This window comes from Pseudorasbora parva, chromosome 13 (genome assembly GCF_024679245.1).
Source record: "Pseudorasbora parva isolate DD20220531a chromosome 13, ASM2467924v1, whole genome shotgun sequence".
NCBI classification, from domain to species: domain Eukaryota; kingdom Metazoa; phylum Chordata; class Actinopteri; order Cypriniformes; family Gobionidae; genus Pseudorasbora; species Pseudorasbora parva.
The window spans coordinates 7,617,883-7,638,683 of NC_090184.1; the positions used below are offsets into that span (position 1 = coordinate 7,617,883).

Consider the following 20,801-nt stretch of genomic DNA (forward strand, 5'->3'; position numbering starts at 1 on the left):
ACTTTCACTATGGATCCAGCGAAGGGGGAATCATTTTTTTCTGTGGTACAGATTCAAGGAGTGATGCTGGGTCATCATGAGGAGGAGTTATCTGCTGCCAGAGATGCGGTGGAACGTTTGGTTAATGATCTGTCCGTTCGCCTCCTTCATGCGCACCAAGAATCTCCTGTTGTTCAGCATCCTCCATCTCTTCCTGAACCTCGTGTGAACAATCCTTCATGTTATGCAGGTGAGCCGACTGAGTGTAGAGCCTTTTTGACTCAGTGGCCCTCATTTATCAAAAGTGCGTACACCAAATTTCCAGCGTACACCTTGCGTACACCCAAACCCACGGTGACTTTGAGATTTATCAATATGGACGTTGGCGTACGGCATGCTCAAATCCTACGCCAGCTCAGGAGGTGGTGTACGCACGTTTAAGATACGTTAAAACGCACTGATAAGATATGCTATATGACCCACTGTTAAAAACCACAACAACAACATTCAGTGTTTATTTTCATGCAACATGAACGTCAATGTTTAATTTGTGTGACTTTACCAAAGCGTTTGATTTGTAGGCATATGTATTCCTCCAGTCGCGAGCCTGTGCGCTTTATCTGATGTTTATGCGGTGATGTCACAATCACAATGCATTGTGGTATATGAAGCTGCCCGAAGTGTACATATGAAGTAGACCTGCTCCCTCGGTCAAAATCAAGGGAGCAAGGGTCTCTCCATATAAACTTCCCTTGTCCACCTCACAAAGTGGGTTGCACTTCAAAATGGTGGTGGAGTGGAGGGGAAGTGCTTATGGAAGTTTGCAAGTGTCTTAAAGTGGAGTGGAACGCAGCATATTTGTTAAACTGATCCCCGTTCACACGGATCGCTCAAAAAAGTGCTAAACAGGCTGTATTATGCATGGCAGGCGAGTGGTCGGCGCTGAAACTTTGTCAAGAAACACCCACCAAACCCGAAATACACATATTTACATTTACATTTATGCATTTAGCAGACGCTTTTATCCAAAGCGACTTACAGCTCAGGAGTACAAGAAGCGATCCATCAAGAAGAGGCAAAGAAACACAAAAAGTGCCCCAAATACCAAGATTTGTATACTGCTCAGAGTAGCAAAAAACAGAAAAGGGAAGAAGAAAAGAGAAATAGAGGAGGAAGAGGGTTTTTTTTATATGTAAGATTAAGTGCTCATGGAAGAGATTCGATTTTACCTGTCTTTTGAATGAAGCGAGTGATTCTGTCGTGCGTATGTAGGAGGACGGAAGATCGTTCCACCAACCAGGAACAATGAAAGAAAAAGTTCTGGAGAGGGATTTCATGCCTCTCTGTGATGGTACCACAAGCCTTCGCTCATTAGCGGAGCGAAGGCTTCTGCTGGGGGTGTAGACTCGTAGGAGTGAGTCGAAGTATGCAGGTGCAGAGCTTGTGGAAGATCCATAAGCAAGAGTCAGAGCTTTGAATTTGATCCGGGCAGCGAGTGGTAGCCAATGCAGAGAGATGAATAGAGGTGTGACATGAGCCATTTTGGGCTCATTGAATACAAGACGTGCCGCAGCGTTCTGGATCATTTGCAGCGGTTTGATTGCACAAGATGGAAGTCCAGCCAGAAGCGCATTGCAATAGTCAAGTCTAGAAATTACCAGGGCTTGGACAAGAAGCTGTGTTGCATGCTCTGTAAGGAACAGTCTGATATTCCTGATATTGTGCAATGCAAACCTGCATGACCGAGATGTGGTCTTTGAAGGACAGCTGGTCATCAAAGATTACTCCAAGATTTCTGACCGATCCTGAAGGAGTAATCAAAGATGAACCTAGGCATATGACATCTGTTTTCAAAATTTCACGTTTTTGTTGTTTACACGGACGATGGCAAAATTTGTGTTTTCAAGCACACAAAATGGCGTTGTGTAAATTAACCCGATTCATATGTTTTTAGTTGAAGAGAGACAAATGGCTGCATTTACACTGATCTTTTGACCATGTACTTTGTTTCTTTTCTTTTTTTTTTGTCCCAGCGGTTTACAATCACTTTACTCATGACTGGTAACTGATATCTGTGTTTGCATTAATCTCCATCCAAAATGGTTCTGTTGGTGATCGCTTTACAATGCAACATGGTTGACCCTCATGATTTGAATGGCGTACTAAAATGATTTTATAATTCACGTCAGTTGACCATGATTAGTTTCAAGCTTGGATAAGTTCAAATCTGTCATTGATGTTTGCAGCTCAATCTGACAGAACAGATAGACTGGATAATAAGAGTAGGGTGACCAAATGTCCTGTTATCCCAGGACATAGACATTTAGGTTATAGATAGTAATTTGTAAAATAACAATAAATGTATTTAAATTAATCAGGCATCTTTGAGTAAACTTCGAGTATCACTTGAGTATCTCATTGCTGGGCCGAGCACATCTGCTTCATAGTACGACATAAAAAGATATCTTTGGCGCCAAATGTGTTACTCTGGCCTTGTGGTGGCTTGGAATTCCAATGGATATTCAAATCGGATATTCGTATTTAGACGTTGGTCAGATGTCCGGATATGTATCTGATTTAAAACCACATTCGGGATTGGCTCAGGATGGATGCAAAAATGTGATTTTTGTGTTTAAATGCGTGCAACAAAATTTGATCTGGGTTAGAAGTGTGTGTGTGCGGGGGATCAGATTTTTTTTTTTTTTTGTGCCAGTGTAAACGCAGCCATACAAAAGTGCAGAGTTTCACTTGTGCAGGGCTGTGGATCCCAGAGATGCATAAACTCTACAGGTCCAGAGCAGAATCAAAGGTAATCAATTAAACTAAAAGGGGAGGTGACACCTTCATTCAAAGATGTACAAAAAGGCAAAGCCAAGCACTGGTGTGTGTTGTGGCATTTGTGTCCAAGTTTGCTAAGATGGAGGTTCTAAAAGGTGTCTTAGTGGTGGCTGTGATTGTTGCATTTGATCTGCCTGATGCATGGGGAAGTTTGAGCTACAGTCAAAGTCCAAGAAGCATGGGGCCAAAATCAGATCCAGCTTCCAGAGGTCCTGCCCTTTCTCCTCCAGGGCTCTGGAACCCTTTGAAAGTTGCTCAGAGTCCTTTGGGTTCTGCCTCCAGAGGCCTTGCACAGGACCCTTTTGGCCTTCAGGAGAAGCAGCTGTTGCAGGGTCCAGTGAAGCCTTTGGATTGGAAGTATCCTGTCGTTCCCGAGGTGCAGAGTGAGTTGGCGGTGAACTTCCAGTTGAGGCAACCCGTGACTCCCAGCAGCGTAGCGGTTCAATGTGGAGAGAACCGGGTCCTTGTAGAGGTCCAGCAGGACTTGTTTAGCAATGGTCATTTGATCCAGCCAACTGGTCTGTCTTTAGGTGGATGTCCTGTTGTTGGTCAGGACTCTCAGTCTAAGGTGCTCATCTTTGAGTATGAGTTACAGGACTGCAACAGCGTGCAGATGGTAAGAACTCCTAAATCGTAATCAGTTTGTTCTAGTTGAGGATCTCCAAAATCCTCAAAGAGTGTCGGTTCACATGGCTGTTGTCTTTGTAATGCCAGGGCATCTGGTACAAACCTTTCTTAAAGGTTAATGGTTCACCCAATCATCTTTGTGAGGAACCCTTTTGTTTTAACTACTTCAATCTCTTCCAGATGACTGAGGATGAGCTTGTCTACACCTTTTCTCTTACCTACACCCCTGAGGCTCTTGCAAGTACTGCGATTACCCGGACTGAGGGTGCAGTTGTTGGTGTTCAGTGCCACTATCAAAGGTAAGTGACCTCTGTGCCTTTTCCCTCTCGTGCAACTGGGAGACCATTTAATGGGTCCCTTCATGAACCACAGGCTTCAAAATGTAAGCAGTAATGCCTTGAGGCCAACATGGGTCCCTTATGCCTCAACGGAGATTGGTGAAGAAGCCTTGGTGTTCTCCCTGAAGCTCATGATGGGTTGGTACAGGTTTTTAATAAAATAATTCTTTATCCTTGTGATTTGTGCCTAAAATGTTCCCTTTTCTTATCTGTAGATGATTGGTCCAATCAGAGGCCTTCATACCTTTATTTCCTGGGTGGCGTTATTAACATTGAGGCATCTGTGAAGCAGTACAATCATGTGCCTCTGCGTGTGTTTGTGGACAGCTGTGTGGCCACTCAAGTGCCTGATGTGAACTCCCTTCCGAGATATTCCTTCATTGAGAATCATGGGTAAGGTTATGGCCCTTGGCGCTATAGGACCGTTTTAGTTGCTCTTTTTAAACTGTCACTAATGTCAACCAACTAGAAATTATCTGTGACTCTGAATTGATTCATGGGTTTCTCTTTGTGCTGACCTCATCAGGTGCTTTGTGGATGCCAAGGCTACAGCTTCCAGCTCCCACTTCATGCCTCGGTCCCAGGCTGACAAGGTCCAGATCCAGCTGGAGGCATTCATGTTCCAGGAGAGCTCCAGTCCTTCTGTATGTACTACGCATATCATGAGTAAATTCAACTTCTCTTCCCATCTGCTTTGGTTTTCTGACTTGTCTGTCATCCCTTGCAGATCTACGTAACGTGTGTTGTGAAGGCAACTATTGCTTCTGCACCCAGTGATGCTCAGCACAAATCCTGTTCTTTCACCAATGGGTACGTTGCACTTTATCTTATTTTAAAGCTGACTTTGCTCATGTTGAAGGTGGTGTCTTTGTCCTGTTGCAGGTGGTTTGCTGCTGATGGAAATGACCAAGTTTGTGGTTGCTGTGACTCAACATGTGGTCCTGATGGTGGAATTGCTGCTGCTCCCTATGGAGGTTAGTATATCTTGCTATTTCTATGGTTGCTTATGATGTTTTTATTGCTCTAACTTGTTTCTTCTCTCTAGGTGTTCAGTGGGAAGGCAAGGCCACACTTGGTCCTGTGGTGGTTCAAGGGCAAAAGAAAGTTCCTCAATAAAACTGACATCAATTCTTGCTTGTATCTGACTTGTCATTTTCCTTCATGTCTGGTTTAACTGCTTTTGCACATTCTGCCACTGGTGACCCTGACAGTCCTTCTGTACCTTTGCAAGTCCCATAATGCATAAAACCATAGGCTTCCAGAAATTGGGAATTTTAGACTCTGACCCATTTAAATACTGCTCCATGGTTAACTGTTATCTGTATTTGAAACAATCATTTTACAATATTTTTAGTATTTAACAGCAGACTTCCTTATGAAAACCACTACCCATGATGCTCAAGAATCTGGCAAGCAAATCATTGCAAGAGAGCTCTACAGGTAACGTTTTGTCCCATGAAGCACTGCAGACATGGTTGCATTGTGCTCCCTAAATTAATTCTCCTCAAAATGCTTGTTTGCCTCATGCAGCAACACACGGTGCACTCCGGTTAGAAATTGTCTGAATGGAGATTGCGCCTATGCCATCAAAGTGCTATAAGCGACTCGGGCTACGTTTACACGTGGGTGGCTACTGATTAAAGAAAGAACCAGCTTCCTTAATATAGTCTTGTGTTGAATTTTATTGTACAAACAGAGGCTGTAAGCAGTACATAAATATTTGCATAAGTCATGTCTCTGAAACATCTGTGTATTTTACAACTATTACATTTATTTCACTCCATCTGTGATAAAGTATTCAAACATTGTGGAAGCATCACTATAGGAAGCAGAAAGTGTCTGACTTCATGTTTCCGTTTTTAGCTCCTTGCTGATTGGTTGCATTCAGCCATCTTGTAGTTGAACACACCTATAGTGTGTGTGTATATGCATATGACCCTTAGGGTACATGACAATTTTAAACCAAGCGGCAGCCTCCCCAGTTTCTCTTGACGCCAGTACGGGACTGCAATTCATCAACTGGCTGCTAGGGACAGGCTCCAGAAGGGAGCAGAATCTCATTGGGCTCCATGTTAAAATATCCAACTTTACAGCAGAAAAAAACATGTTTACAGCCTGGTAAATTTGTGGTTTTGGTCTACATAGCAATTTTTCCCCTTTATGACAACTGTGATTGGGGTGGATTTTTGTATAACTCATTTGTTTACATTATATAAAGCCTTAAGTTCTGCATAATTAAGGCCTTGGCCACTTTGAGGGACGGTTTGGTTTTCGTTTGTCTGCTGTCTGTTAGTAGTCACGTCACCTCAGCTCAGCCCAGCCCACGTCCCGCCGTTTTCTGTTATCCGGGAGTGTCAAGCTGGCAAGATGTCAACAGTCAGCTCGTCTCTACTTTACACTTTAAAACTGTCTATTGCTGCGTTCCAGTTAGTTTGTATTATGCCCTTCACTCGCTAACTTCCCTTCGTTTTGATCACTCGGATGTGCATCTTTGCTAACGTTGCATGAGTGTCCACTACTGGCGGAATATTAGCAATGGACTGAACTGGAATGCACAAAGCCCTTGATCACTTGGAATCCACTATGGAGTTGATTGATTGATTGATTGATTTATTCCTTCACGAAATTGTTTAAAGCAGCATTATATATGTATATAGGTGTGTTTGAATTGTTTTAAATGTTTTTAAAAATATTAAAAATATCATAGAGTTGTTTGTGGTGGGTTAAATTAAACGTGATATGCGGTGATGTCACAATCACATTGCATTGTGGTATATGAAGCTGCCCGAAGTGTACATATGAAGTAGACTCGCACCCTCGGTCAAAATCAAGGGAGCAAGGGTCTCTCCATATAAACTTCCCTTGTCCACCTCACAAAGTGGGTTGCACTTCAAAATGGTGGTGGGGTGGAGGGGAAGTGCTTATGGAAGTTTGCAAGTGCGTGTCTTAAAGTGGAGTGGAACGCAGCATATTTGTTAAACTGATCCCCGTTCACACGGATCGCTCAAAAAAGTGCTAAACATGCTGTATTATGCATGCCAGGCAAGTGGTCGGCGCTGAAACTTTGTCAAGAAACACCCACCAAACCCGAAATACACATATTTACATTTACATTTATGCATTTAGCAGACGCTTTTATCCAAAGCGACTTACAGCTCAGGAGTACAAGAAGCGATCCATCAAGAAGAGGCAAAGAAACACAAAAAGTGCCCCAAATACCAAGATTTGTATACTGCTCAGAGTAGCAAAAAACAGAAAAGGGAAGAAGAAAAGAGAAATAGAGGAGGAAGAGGGTTTTTTTATATGTAAGATTAAGTGCTCATGGAAGAGATTAGATTTTACCTGTCTTTTGAATGAAGCTAGTGATTCTGTCGTGCGTATGGAGGACGGAAGATCGTTCCACCAACCAGGAACAATGAAAGAAAAAGTTCTGGAGAGGGATTTCATGCCTCTCTGTGATGGTACCACAAGCCTTCGCTCATTAGCGGAGCGAAGGCTTCTGCTGGGGGTGTAGACTCGTAGGAGTGAGTCGAAGTATGCAGGTGCTGAGCTTGTGGGAGATCCATAAGCAAGAGTCAGAGCTTTGAATTTGATCCGGGCAGCGAGTGGTAGCCAATGCAGAGAGATGAATAGAGGTGTGACATGAGCCATTTTGGGCTCATTGAATACAACCCAGATAGCAAGCATGTTTGGGCCACATGTGGATTTTATATGGCACATATGGCCCAGATATGGCATGGCTGAATAGATGTGGGCCAGAATTTGACCATATTTGTTTTGCCATAACTTTAAAATCGGTGGTAAATGTTCTCTTGGTTCACAACTCATTTTGAGGGATATGGCCCAGATAAGCAATGTACACATAAGGGCCATAAGCAATGTACACATAAGGGCCATATATGTTTGAGCTATGGCACAAAGTGAGAAAGGCTGACTTGTGGTAAACCTTTGGATTATATATGGAAAAACACAGGACACCTGAAATCAAGTGCAGCTAACATCCGATGTTTCACACCTCAGGTGGTTGCATCTCATTTGTGGAATGAATCTGACTGATACGGCACCATTTTCTCATCTGCTCTCATGAGTTTTCGGTCACACATATCTTCAGGTAAGTGAGGTTTTGGCATTTCAAAGTCTTTTTAAGGTTATTTTGTGCAGTATTATGCATTTGTTTGAGGAGGGTGTCGAATTAGCCTCAGTTGAGTGTATTTACTATTTCAATCCCCTGTGTAATGCAGCATACAGTCACCAAACGAGTCATGGATTGATGATTTAAAACTCTGGACTAGTTTTCTTGTATGTGTCCCTTTTTAACGCGCCTCAACTATCGTACAGTCTGACATTTATGACAGTTTTGATTTTACAGTGTGACATGGCTTACAGATTATGTTTGTTCAGCCTGACATGGAACAATCGTGAAGGACTATAATAAATCTGACAGTGTGCACCCGGGTTAAGTTTTGTTGTGGCCGGAGTTAGTTAGGTTTTTTTTAGCGCAAAAAAATAAATTAATAATTTCAAATCTTAACCTGGCTAATGATAAGTTACAATGATTAAAAAAAAGTGACAATTTTTTGACAGAATTATATTTTTGGTTGAACTATCCCTTTAGTTTAAGATTCATTTTAATCATAATTACGCAGACCTAGCTTCCAGGTTGTATTGCTGTTAACATTATTTAAATGTAAAACTTTTTTTAAATGTAACTTTTTATTGCAGGTGCAGTCGGTTGAAACAACAGGAGTCCCAGCAACACTTCCAACACTGTTTAGTGTCACAATTCACGAGTGTGAGTGCCCATGCTCACCACCAGAGGGCACACCAATCCTGACTGTCGCTCTATCATAAACTACATTACCCATTATCCTTTTCCCGGACTCATTAGCACTCACTGTTTACACCTGTGTCTTATTATTCTGTTTTCCACCTGGTTATCTCTGTTATTTACTGTGAAGTCTTGTTTTGTGTGCAATGCATTTCTGATCATTTTCCCCAGTTTCATGTCTCTTGGCTTGTTGGATTTCTTGCCTGTTTCCTGGATTACCCGTTTGCCTGTCTCTCCTGTCTTGTTTGCTTGTGTATGACCTTTTGCCTGCTTTTGACTACGATAGTGGATTACCCTCTTAATAAATACTGCATTTGGATCTCCTACATTCTGTCTCATAGCGGTTCTTTACAATTAGAGACTTTTTTTTTTCTCTTGTGAAGTTGTTTGTTATCTTTAGCAAGTTACTGTGATTCCCCCTCCCTTCTACTTCAACTCTCATTGCTAGTTTAGCATAATATGTCACAGGTCGGAGCGGACCGCCACTAGCGCGAGTCCCGCTCCTCCCCCAGTTTCCACCCCGAGGAGGTCCCAGAAACACGCCAATGACCAGACAGACGAGGACAGGGTAAGTTAAAAACAATGTTTATTAATTTAAAAAGAGATTTATAGGAAAGGGGAGAAAGGGATACTAAAAGAGGGGGAACCAGCCCTCTAGGACTGGGGCCTTGGGATCTGAGTCGCTTCTGACTCTCAACGGATCTTCCCAGCTCTCTCTCTTCTTCGTACAAGCCTAGGTTTGTAGGTGAATATACAGACGGTACACTAGACTCTTAGTCTTGGGCGTACAGGTGGGTACACAGGCGGTACACTGGGCTCTTAGCTTTGGGCATACAGGTGAGTATACAGGCGGTACACTGGGCTCTTAGCTTGAGACGTACAGGTGAGTATACAGGACCATACACTGGGCTCTTAGCTTTAGACGTGCAAGTGAGTATACAGGACAGTACACTGGGCTCTTAGCTTTAGGCATACAGGTGAGTATACAGGCGGTACACTGGGCTCTTAGCTTTAGACGTACAGGTGAGTATACAGGACCGTACACTGGGCTCTTAGCTTTGGACGTGCAGCTGAGTATACAGACAGTACACTGGGCTCTTAGCTTTGGGCGTACAGGTGAGTATACAGACGGTACACTGGGCTCTTAGCTTTGGGCGTACAGGTGAGTATACAGGCGGTACACTGGGCTTTTAGCTTTGGGCGTACAGGTGAGTATACAGGCGGTACACTGGGCTTTTGGCTTTGGGCGTACAGGTGGGTATGCGGCGGTACACTGGGCTCTTAGCTTTAGTGTGTTTACACACAGCGGACTTCCAGCCTTCCTCACTAGGACAGACTTCTAAGGAACACGTTGACTTCCCACACATAGTAGAACAGTCCCACGATGACGCAGAGCCCTTGGCTCAGTCCTGAAAGCACTTCACAGACATATGATCATACAGAGACAGCGCATAAGATCCTTCTACGCATCAGCCAATTCAAACTTCCCGTCCTTTTATACTCCACACACTATTCACAGCAAGCTCTTACTTCATACAGTTGCCCGCCACCACCAGGTGGGGGAAAGGGGTTGACGAGTCACAGTCAGGTGTATATACATATATATGCAACAATCGCCCATCGTCACCAATTTGCTTCCTCTAATGCAGGGCTTCCTTTTCGGCCTGGGGAGGGATCGCTGACAACGTTTGCACAGCACAACACTATAATTCTTCAGGTGGACACACATCAAAAAAGACTCACCCACTGTACTCCACACACACTCACGGTGAATTAGGGTCAGGATCACCACGTTGGGCCGGGAAATAGGTCCTGGATCGTGGAAAGGGTCGGTGCAGAGGATGATCATATGGAAACGTCAAGACCACGACCTTTTAGCACACTCCTTCCTCTTCTCAATACGTTCCCAATGACTTCTCAATGTAAACAATCTCTTCAAGGCAGTAATAATACATATCAACACAGTTGCTCCAACAAGGGAATGCTTCAAACACTTAGCTCCATGTTTTCTTCAGCCCAGTACTCTGTTTTCACTTCGCCCAGTCTGTACCATCCACCTCAATCCGTCCCTCCAACCCACCGATCGCTCCATCTCGCCCACGGCATTTGCCGGGATAAACTTCACCCACCCTGCAGCGTTGGCCAGAATCAACTTCACCCCCCTCTCCTGTTCTCCGGTTACCTTATTTATATGCCTCCTTTTCTCTGAATTGTCCAACCATCAATCGCCACGTCCATTCGCACACCTGTTCTTAATAATCCTCCCTTTCAGTTGCCCGGAGTTACCGGAACTGGTCGCGTGTTTCATGGACAACGGTCCGGGCGGAACAATCTCCGCCATTTTAGGTTCCGCCACATTAAGTCACTCTGTTGCTGCGTTCCAGTTCGTTTTTATCATGCCCTTCACTCGCAAACTTCCCTCCGTCTCGTTCACTCAGATGTGCGTCATGCCTACGTTGCATGAGTGCCCACTACTGGCGGAAACTTTGCAAATGGACTGAACTGGAACGCCCTAAGCCCTTGATCACTTGGAATCCACTATGGAGTTGATATATTATTTAATTTTTACCTTTACGAAATTGTTTAATGCAGCATTCTATATGTATATGGATGTGTTTGGGTTGTTTTAAATGTTTTTAAAAATAGTTATAGTTGTTTGTGGTGGGGTAAATTAAACGTGATATGTGGTGACGTCACAATCGCGCTGCATTGTGGTATATGAAGCTGCCTGAAGTGTACATATGAAGTAGACTCGCTCACTCGGTCAAAATCGAGGGAGCAAGGGTCTGTCCATACAAACTTCCCTTGTCCACTTCACGAAGTGGAACGCACTTCAAAATGGTGGCAGGGATTCCCCCAAGGGGAAGTGCTTAGGGAAGTTTGCAAGTGCGTGTCTTAAAGTGGAGTGGAACGCAGCATGTGACATAATACACACTTGAAATTTGGTGTCACACTTTGAATGTTATTTATATTAATATAAATGGTTTCTGATTAACTGTAAATATTTGTCAAAAGTAAATTATTGAATAAATTTTTTTGTTGAGTGTCTTATTTATCATGGAGTTAATAAGACTTTTACATAATGCTCAAAGTTGCATGTGGGCCACATAAGGGCCATTACATTTTAACAAAACTCAGCCATACTAAAATTCCATATAAGGGCCACATACAATTGTATAGTTTGGCTCACGTTTGGTGGAGTTATGGCACTGCTTTGGCTGTGCTGTGGTAAAGAAGAAGTGGGCCAGATCTGGGCCGGCAAACACAATTTAATCTGGGCCACATCTAAGCTGTTTATCTGGGCCAGATCTGGGCCAAAGGAAATTTGCTGACTGGGTATTTTATCAAGCCAGAACACATCTATTTTACTGTAGCGTCCCATTGCCAAATCCTGGCTCCCCACCGAAACTAAGCTGGTTCTAGCCTGGATGTAATGTGAACCTGAGTCTTTTTTTCAAGAACTCAATTGTTATTAGAGGATGCCTTGGGTAGTTAACTCTTAGTTGTTTACTCACAGGCCTGTATTGCAGTTACATGAAAGACCTTTTTGGAAAAATCTCAATTGTTATTGAAAGATTATTTAGTGAGGCCAGTAGGGGGTTTTCACACTAGCAGATGTGGGAGAGAGTTACTATAGTTTGAGTACACTGTAAAACAATACAGGTGGTAGCTCATTCTGAGGGGCATTTTAAGCCCCTCAGAATTTGCTGCCTATCCATATGGACCATTTTATCAAGCCAGAACACAGCTATTCTACTTTAGCATCCCATGGCCAAACCCTGGCTTCCCACCGAAACTTAGCAGGTTCTAGCCCTGGTGTAATGTGAACTGGAGAGTGTTTTTCCAAAAACTCATTTGTTATTAGAGGATGCTTTGGGTAGTTAACTCTTAGTTGTTTAATCACAGGCCTGTATTGCAGTTACATGAAAGTGAGGCCTTTTTGGAAAAAACTCAATTGTTATTGAAAGATTATTTAGTGAGGCCAGTAGGGTGTTTTCACAATAGCAGAATATTTGGGAGAGAGTTGCTATAGTTTGAGTACACTGTAATGCAATTCAGGTGGTAGCTCATTCTGAGGGGCATTTTGAGCCCCTCAGAATTTGCTGCCTATCCATATAGACCATTTTATCAAGCCAGAACACATCTGTTCTACTTTAGCATCCCATGGCCAAAGCTTGGCTCCCCACCAAAACTAGGCTGGTTCTAGCCTGGATGTAATGTGAACTGAAGAGGTTTTTTTCAAAAATGGATTTGTTATTAGAGGATGTTTTGGGAAATCAACTCTTAGTGTCACATGCCTGTCCTGTCTTGTGTGCACATGTGGGTTTTGTCAGTATGGTCTTTGTGCTTCTGTCATTGTCTGATCCCTCCCCCCTTGTTATCTGATTAGTGTTTCATTTCTCCCACCTGTTCCCTCTTAATTTCTTCCCTTTATAAGCTCCTTGTGTTTGTCAGTCTTTAGCCCTATTCGGACTGGATTAGTTTAACATGGGGACGTGGGGGTAAAGTAATTATTACCAGAGGTTCTCAGTGATTTTAGTCCCGTCCGAATGTGCCATCTCGGTAATCATTACGGAGAATGTCAGTAAAGATTACCGAGACTTTTACCTTCTGTAAAAAGGTCCGGAAAAATTACCTCAGGTAATACTAATCCCGTTCGAATAGACCTGCTGTAAAAATGTATGGTAAAATTCCGTCATTTCCTGTTTAAAAGTTAAAAAAGAGCACTTTGCGACCATGGAGGCGCTTGAAGCATTCGGTTGCGTTGTAGGTGGTGGGACAAATCTGTGGAAAATGTCCAGCATTTTCCGCATATCATTTAAAGCAAAAAGAAGATCAAAAGCACTTATTAGAGGCACAACACATTTTAGCTCTAGGAAAGTGTCTAATACCAACATAATCCAATCATAATCGTTAGACTGGACCTAACTGTTTATTAAAACACATATATATTGGAGACGGAGTTCAGACTGGCGCTCAGGTTGTGTTTGCTCACGTTATAACGGTAACGTCATACGCACATGACGTCAAGGAGGTGCGTAAAGCGTGTTACTCCTCCCACTTCTGCTAGTTTTACTGAGATGTCTTATCCCGTGCGAATTGGCCATTAATATTACAGACGTCCTGAGGTAAAATGACTTTACCCCCATGTCCCCATGTTAAACTAAACCAGTCCGAATAGGGCTTTAGTTGAATCCTTGTTATGTCTACATATCCTGTTTCCCTGTGTTGGTGTGTTTTGAGTTTATGGTTTTGGAACCAGTTGTTTAGCCCCCTCGTGGGTTTTGTTTTGTGTTGTTTATTTTATGTTTAATAAATTCACATTTCTCTGCAACAGAGTTCTCACCTTAGTGTTTTTTAGTGTTACGTGACAGATGCATTTAACATTAACATATAACATTTATTCACCTATATATCTGCTTATTAATTTACATATTTGCATATTTATAAATTTATTGACTTATTCATTCTTGAATTTATTTATTTTTAATTTATGCAGGTTTGGTCCTCCATACATGTCGTCCGACACCCGTAAGACCTTCGTTCATCTTCAGACACAAATGAAGATATTTTTGTTGAAATCCGATGGCTCAGAAAGGCTTTCATTGACACCAATGTCATTTCCTCTCATAAGACTCATAAAGGCACTAAAGTTGTCGTTACAAAGCCCATCTCACTACAGCGGATCTACAATCATTTATGAAGCGGCGAAATAACCCTAAATAACGATTTCTGTAGTGATGGGCAGATTTCAAAACAGCTTCCCGAAGCTTCAAATCGTTATGAATCAGTGTATCGATTCATGATTCAGATCGCCAAAGTCACGTGATTTCAGCAGTTTGGCGGTTTGACACGCGATCTGAAACATGAATCGATACACTGATTCATTATGCTTCGAAGCTTTGGGAAGCTCTTTTGAAATCGGGAGGGAGATTTGGATGGGAGACCAACTGGGAAAACCAGGCAGTTGCTGGTAGAGGTGTTAGTGAGGCCAGCAGGGGGTGCTCACCCTGTGGTCTGTGTGGGTCCTAACACCCCAGTATAGTGATGGGGATACTGTACTGTCAAAGAGCACCGTCTTTCGGATGAGACGTTAAACAGAGGTTCCGACTCTCTGCGGTCGTTAAAAATCCCAGGATATCCTTCGATAAAGAGTAGGGGTGTAACCCCGGCATCCTGGCCAAATTTGCCCATTGGCCCCTGTCCATCATGGCCTCCTAATCTTCCCCCTCTCCTGATTGGCTTCATCACTTGGTCTCCTCTCCACCATAAGCTGGTGTGTGGTGAGCGTTCTGGCGCAATATGGCTGCCGTCGCATCATCCATGTGGATGCTGCACACTGGTGGTGGTTGAGGAGATTCCCCCTTCTATGTAAAGCGCTATATAAATGTAACGAATTAGGAATCTCCGCAGATCCAATGCTGGTGCTTCTTCTCTTCAGTTCAGCCACACATCTTCTATAGGGTTCAGGTCAGGGAAATTGGAAGGTCATTGGAGAAGCTTCATTTTGTGCTCAGTGACACATGTGTGTGTTGATTTTGATGTTTGTTTTGGATCGTTGTCCTAACGGGAGATCCAAACACGGCCCATTATAAGATTTGTAGCAGAATCCATCAGGTTTTGATTTTTTATCTTTCGGTATTTGCTAGAATACATGATACCATGTATCTGAACAAGATGTCCAGGACCTCCAGCAAAAAAAAAAAAAGGCCCACAACATTAAAGATCCAGTGGTATTTTTAGCCGTGGGCATGAGGCCCTTTTTATCCCTGTTTGCTCCAAACCCATCTGTTAGATTTGCTGCCAAAAAGCTATTTTATAGTTTCATCTGACCGCAGGACCTGGTCCCTTTTGACTTTCCAGTCGTGTCTGACAACTGAATATGCTGGAGTTTGTTTATGGGTGAGCAAGGAGGATTTCTCTTAAATCCCTCCCAAACAACATGTGGTGATGTAGGGGTTGTTTGATTTTTTTTTTTTTTCTGACCCCAAGACTCAACTAATCTCTGCGGTTCTCCATCTGTGATCCTTGGAGAGTCTTTGTGCACTCAATCATTCCTCCTCGCCGTGCATTAGGACAATATACACACACGTGTATTTTGTAACATTTTTAGTTAAATTGGGCTTCTTAATTATTGCCCTGACGGTGGAAATGGGGATTTTCAATACTTTAGCTATTTTCCTACAGCCCTTTTTCTATTTTGTGAAGCTCAACAATCTTTTGCTGCACATCAGAACTATCTTCTTTGGTTTCACTCATTGTGATAAATGATTAAGGGAATTTGGCTTTTATGTCTCCTTATATTTATACTCCTGTGAAACAAGACATCATAGCTGGACACTTTCATGTTCCTTGTCACCCTGGTGTGCTAAATATATATATATATATATATATATATATATATATATATATATATATATATATATATATATATATATATATATATATATATATATATATATATATATATATATATATATATATATATATATATATATATATTAATGTAAATATACTTTTTTACTCATTTAAAATTCTGGCCAACGTGCTTTAGAGAAAATAATTTATTTCATAAATTGATTTACCCCCCATTTTCAATTATTTTACTTAAATAAAAGGTTGGATATTTGTGATTTTTTTTAAATAAAAGATCAAAGGGATAAACAATGCAGATTATTTTTTTACAGCCATATATATATATATATATATATATATATATATATATATATATATATATATATATATATATATATATATATATATATATATACACTTTCTCCCTGAAAATCACTGGAAGTAAGACCAGAGCTGTACAGAAATCCATATCTGAACGACACTGAGAAGGTGTTAGGGATGTAACAGTTTAAATAACAAAAGTTGTTTGTATCATAGTTTTAGAGTCACGATAAATAATTGTAGAGCCACTGTAGTGAGATGGGCTTTGTAACGACGTCTTTAGTGCCTTTATGGGTCTTCCGAAGATGAACTTACGAGTGTCGGACGACATGTATGGAGGACCAAACCTGCATTTTTTTGAAACTCATGGTCATGGATCAGTAGATGTTATAGTCCATAACTACATAATATTCTCTGTAAAGTGTCGTGTATAGCTGAAAATCATGATTTCTTGTTGTGTTGATTGGTCAATGTCAGTTATGTTACCAAGGTAGAGTTACAGTTTGTAACTGAACTGACAGTCATTCACAGAGAAACACACTCTCTCCCTCTCTCACACCTCAGACTGTCAACATGCTCACTCTACCTTGGTAACAGAGTTTGACGGAAACAAAAGCGACTGACTAATTAGAAAAACAAAAATCACGATTTCAGAAAATATGCAATATATTTCTATAGATATATAGAAATATATAGATATATTTTAGAGTATTTTGCAATCAGTTGTTGAATGGGTGTCATTCAATAGAAAAATGGCCTTTTTAGAAGGAACAAATTTGACACAGTTAAGGTACAAACGGGCTTGTCCCTGGGGTAGTATAATGGTTTTTTATAATTCATTTTTTATATTAATACATATTTTTATTTAATCATATTTTAGTTAGTTGGGTCTTATTTTATCATTCCCGTAAGGGTTTAGTATTTTATGAGTTAAAGAACTCTGCCTCGTCTTTTGTCCAAACATACCACGCCATCTTTACTGACGTCAGGTGACCTGTAAATGGGAAAAACTGTTTCCATTGCAGTTTTGTGAAATATTCCTTTTTCAAATTGTCTGAGAAACCACCTCATGCAAGCGTAAAAACTTTTTTATGATATATGGGTGTTTTGGCGAAATGTACGTTTCCATGGGGCGTATTTTCAATTCGTAATTTACATTAAATAAGAAGGTAGAATTTGTGAAGAAATGCCAAAAGATCTGCCATAGGACAGATGTAGGTTGTGTCTTATTCTGGCACTGATTGGATTAAATGCAATCTTTTGTTAAGAACTCCATTACAATATATAAGTAGTGGAACATCTTAGGAACATCTGTTGAGTGAGTTGTTGAATTATTCAATAAATAGAGTCTTTCAAAACAATAATTCATTCAGGAATAAAGCAACGCTATTGTGTATTGCTCTGAGATGCTCAACTGGTTATCCTGATGAAAATAATGTTTAAAATCTACATTACTTCTTGTTTATGGATGTTGTACTATTGACTGTTGATAATGACCATTTAATGACAGGAGTGTGTGTGTGTGGGCATATTTTTGTGACATATGAGGACACAAATGTGTATAATGACATGGGTATGACACAGGTATTACCGGAGAGGGTGAAATATGAGGACATTGGCCATATCCCCACTTTTCAAAATGCTTACAAATCATACAGGATGAATTTTTTTGAGAAAGTAAAAATGCAGAATGTTTCCTGTGATGGGTAGGTTTAGGGGCAGGGGCAGTGTAGGGGGATAGAAAATACGGTTTGTACAGTATAAAAACCATTACGCCTATGGAATGTCCCCATATGTCACAAAAACAAACTGTGTATGTGTGTGTGTGTGCGTGCGTGTGTGTGTGTGTGTGTGTGTGTGTGTGTGTGTGTGTGTGTGTGTGTGTGTGTGTGTGTGTGTGTGTGTGTGTGTGTGTGTGTGTATTCATTTTTTAATTGAATTACAGTTACTTCTGATGTAACTTAGTACACTATAGACTAGGATATAACAATTCTATATAAAACAATCCTAGTAGATATTCATAAATATTTTTAATGATATTATTTTTTTTGAGAGAGAGTAATGGTAGTAATCTAACACTGTTGCAGAAGCTAGTAATTAATTTTTCTTTTTTTAAAGAAAAACTTACCCAATCGTGTGCATAAACCTACATTATATTAGAAGATTAATGTTTTAAAGAATTAAGGGGGTCGCACACCGGACGCGGAGCTCGGCGGCGCTCGGCGGCGCGCCACGCAGCGTCTCAGGTATCGCACACCAGACGCGCACATTTTAAAAGGCTACGTTTATTATACATTTCCCCAAAATATGTTTAGACTTTATTCAAGCTGTTGAACTCAGAATGTAAAACAAATGTGTCTTGTAGAAAAGGTTGAAATCAGTATACCTTAACGATAATATACTTTTAATATAAAGCCTTGAAATGGCGCTCTGTGGCGCGGCAGGATTTAGAACAACTTCCTGAGTCGCCGCGGACAGGCGCCGAATGCCGCCACCGGTGTGCGTACACTCATTGAAAACAATGTGTTCGAATTTTAAAGACGTGGCGCGCCGCCGAGCGCCGCCGAGCGCCGCCGAGCTCCGCGTCCGGTGTGCGACCCCCTTTAGAATTAGTAGGCTACGCCCCAAATAGTAGTAAGCCTTTGGTAAAAAGAGTGTTCCAAAGGTACCCGGATGGTTTACTATTTCCGGCCAGAATTTGAAGTGTGGATCGATGTACACTCTAACAGCAAATATTGCCCACAATCCATTGCACGTTGGACTAGAATTCGATTAGAACGACAAACATGGATAAAAAGTTTTAAAAAAATACAAACATTTGCGAGTGTTTGAGCTCACTGTGACATCATAGTGGAGATTCCGTTCTGGCAGCTGTAAATTGCAGATCTGACTCTGGTTTGCAGTTAGTGCGTTTTGAACGAATAGAGCGAAAGACTTTCGAGACTTTGCAGATATCGACAAGTATTGAATTATCTCTCAGCATTCAGTGTCCATAATGGCGCTGGTTAGCAGTTTATTAAGACAACTGTTTGATTGTTTTGCTCCCTTCTTGCGAAGAAGGGATGCACCACAGCAGTGTGTGGAGCAAGAATCTGCGGCAGTAGAGAAACTTCCAGAGGAGCGTGAGGCCTTCGACGGCACTGCCAATGACAGGAAGAGACGCCGCAAGGTACCTACACTGTAAAAAAATTATTTAGAAAAAAAGTTACCTGGTTGCCTTAAAATTTTGAGTTCATTGAAATTAAAAATTTTAGTTAATACAATGAACATTTGTTTTGAGATTTGACAACATTTATTATAATATTATTAAAAGATTTTGTAAGCATATTGGGTAATTGTGTGTGTTTTATTTCTGATGACGCAGTGAAACATGCCAAATAGTGCTATTTTCATGATTTATCACATTTTGTATGTGGTTCAGATACAATAATATTTAGATTTTCTATTTATTAAACAAATTTCCTTCATTGTATCAACTCAAATTTTTAATTTCAATAAACTCAAAATTTTAGGGCAACCAGGTTACTTACTTTTTTAAGTTAAACCAACAAAAACCAACAATTTTTATTTTTTACAGTGTAAGAATTGCCCGCTTGGAGAGAGAGAGGAGGAAAGAGAGGTGAAGATCAGTAAGGGAGGCAGTCACAAAGAGGAAGCTGAAATAACACAGAGAGGACGTGTACATCAGAAAAAAAGAGAGGTGCACAGTCTGGAAAAGTTGATGGAGGGAGGAAGTGAGCTTCAAGTGGATCCCCCCAAACTGTTGGCGGTTCCTTCATGTTCCGATGAAGTTGTTTCCCTCCAACGCTCTTCATGCCAGATGCTTCCTGTGATGGTTCCTCCACGCCCCACTCCTGCACATGATGAAATGTTTTCCATCCGACGCTCTTCATCGCAAGGGCGTCATCCCAAACGGCTTCCTCCGAGCCCTACTCCTGCACATGATGAAGTGGTTGCTCTTCAGCATCCTCCCAGCCGGAAGCCTCTGCCGTTCGCTTGTTTCCCGTTTGAGCCACTGAGCCCCACTCCTGCACATGAGGAAGTGGTTGCTCTTCAGCGTCCTCCAAGCCGGAAGCCTCTGCCGTTCACTTGTTCTCCGTTTGAGTCAGCTCCAGAACTCATTCTGGTGGACATAGAGGATGACGAGAGCGAGTATGTGACGTTTACAGGGAAGACCTTCTGTGCCAGTGACTTAGTCAAGTCTGAGCGCCCTCAAATGCCGGAGCTTGAAAAGAAACCGAGACTAATGGTTGCTTGGATGGAGAAGGACTGCGAGGTGCAGGAGGAAGTGTGGGCAGACGAAGTGGTGGAGGTCCAGGAATTTGTGGAAGAGGAAGGTGACCCCAGTGAAATGGGAGATGCTCACGCCATACAAGGCCATTTGGATGATGCTTTTCAGATTGATGAACGTGTAGACTCTCCTGAGGGTCCCCAGAATGAGACCCAAGGGCCACTTGTTCTGTTCACCTGGGCAGCGAAGAAGGCCAAGAAGATACAGGAGAAGAAATTACTCA

The 20,801-nt window shown here is 41.7% G+C and overlaps 1 protein-coding gene across 1 annotated transcript; it reads left to right on the forward strand.

The window, feature by feature from the left end:
- The first annotated feature begins 2,896 nt into the window (after positions 1-2,896).
- On the forward strand, positions 2,897-4,898 carry LOC137038035 (zona pellucida sperm-binding protein 3-like). Its single transcript, XM_067412473.1, has 8 exons — positions 2,897-3,433; positions 3,625-3,743; positions 3,817-3,920; positions 3,998-4,175; positions 4,309-4,426; positions 4,510-4,592; positions 4,665-4,756; positions 4,828-4,898. The coding sequence occupies exons 1-8, from the start codon at positions 2,897-2,899 to the stop codon at positions 4,896-4,898; spliced, it is 1,302 nt and encodes a 433-aa protein (XP_067268574.1).
- Positions 4,899-20,801: the final 15,903 nt, after the last annotated feature.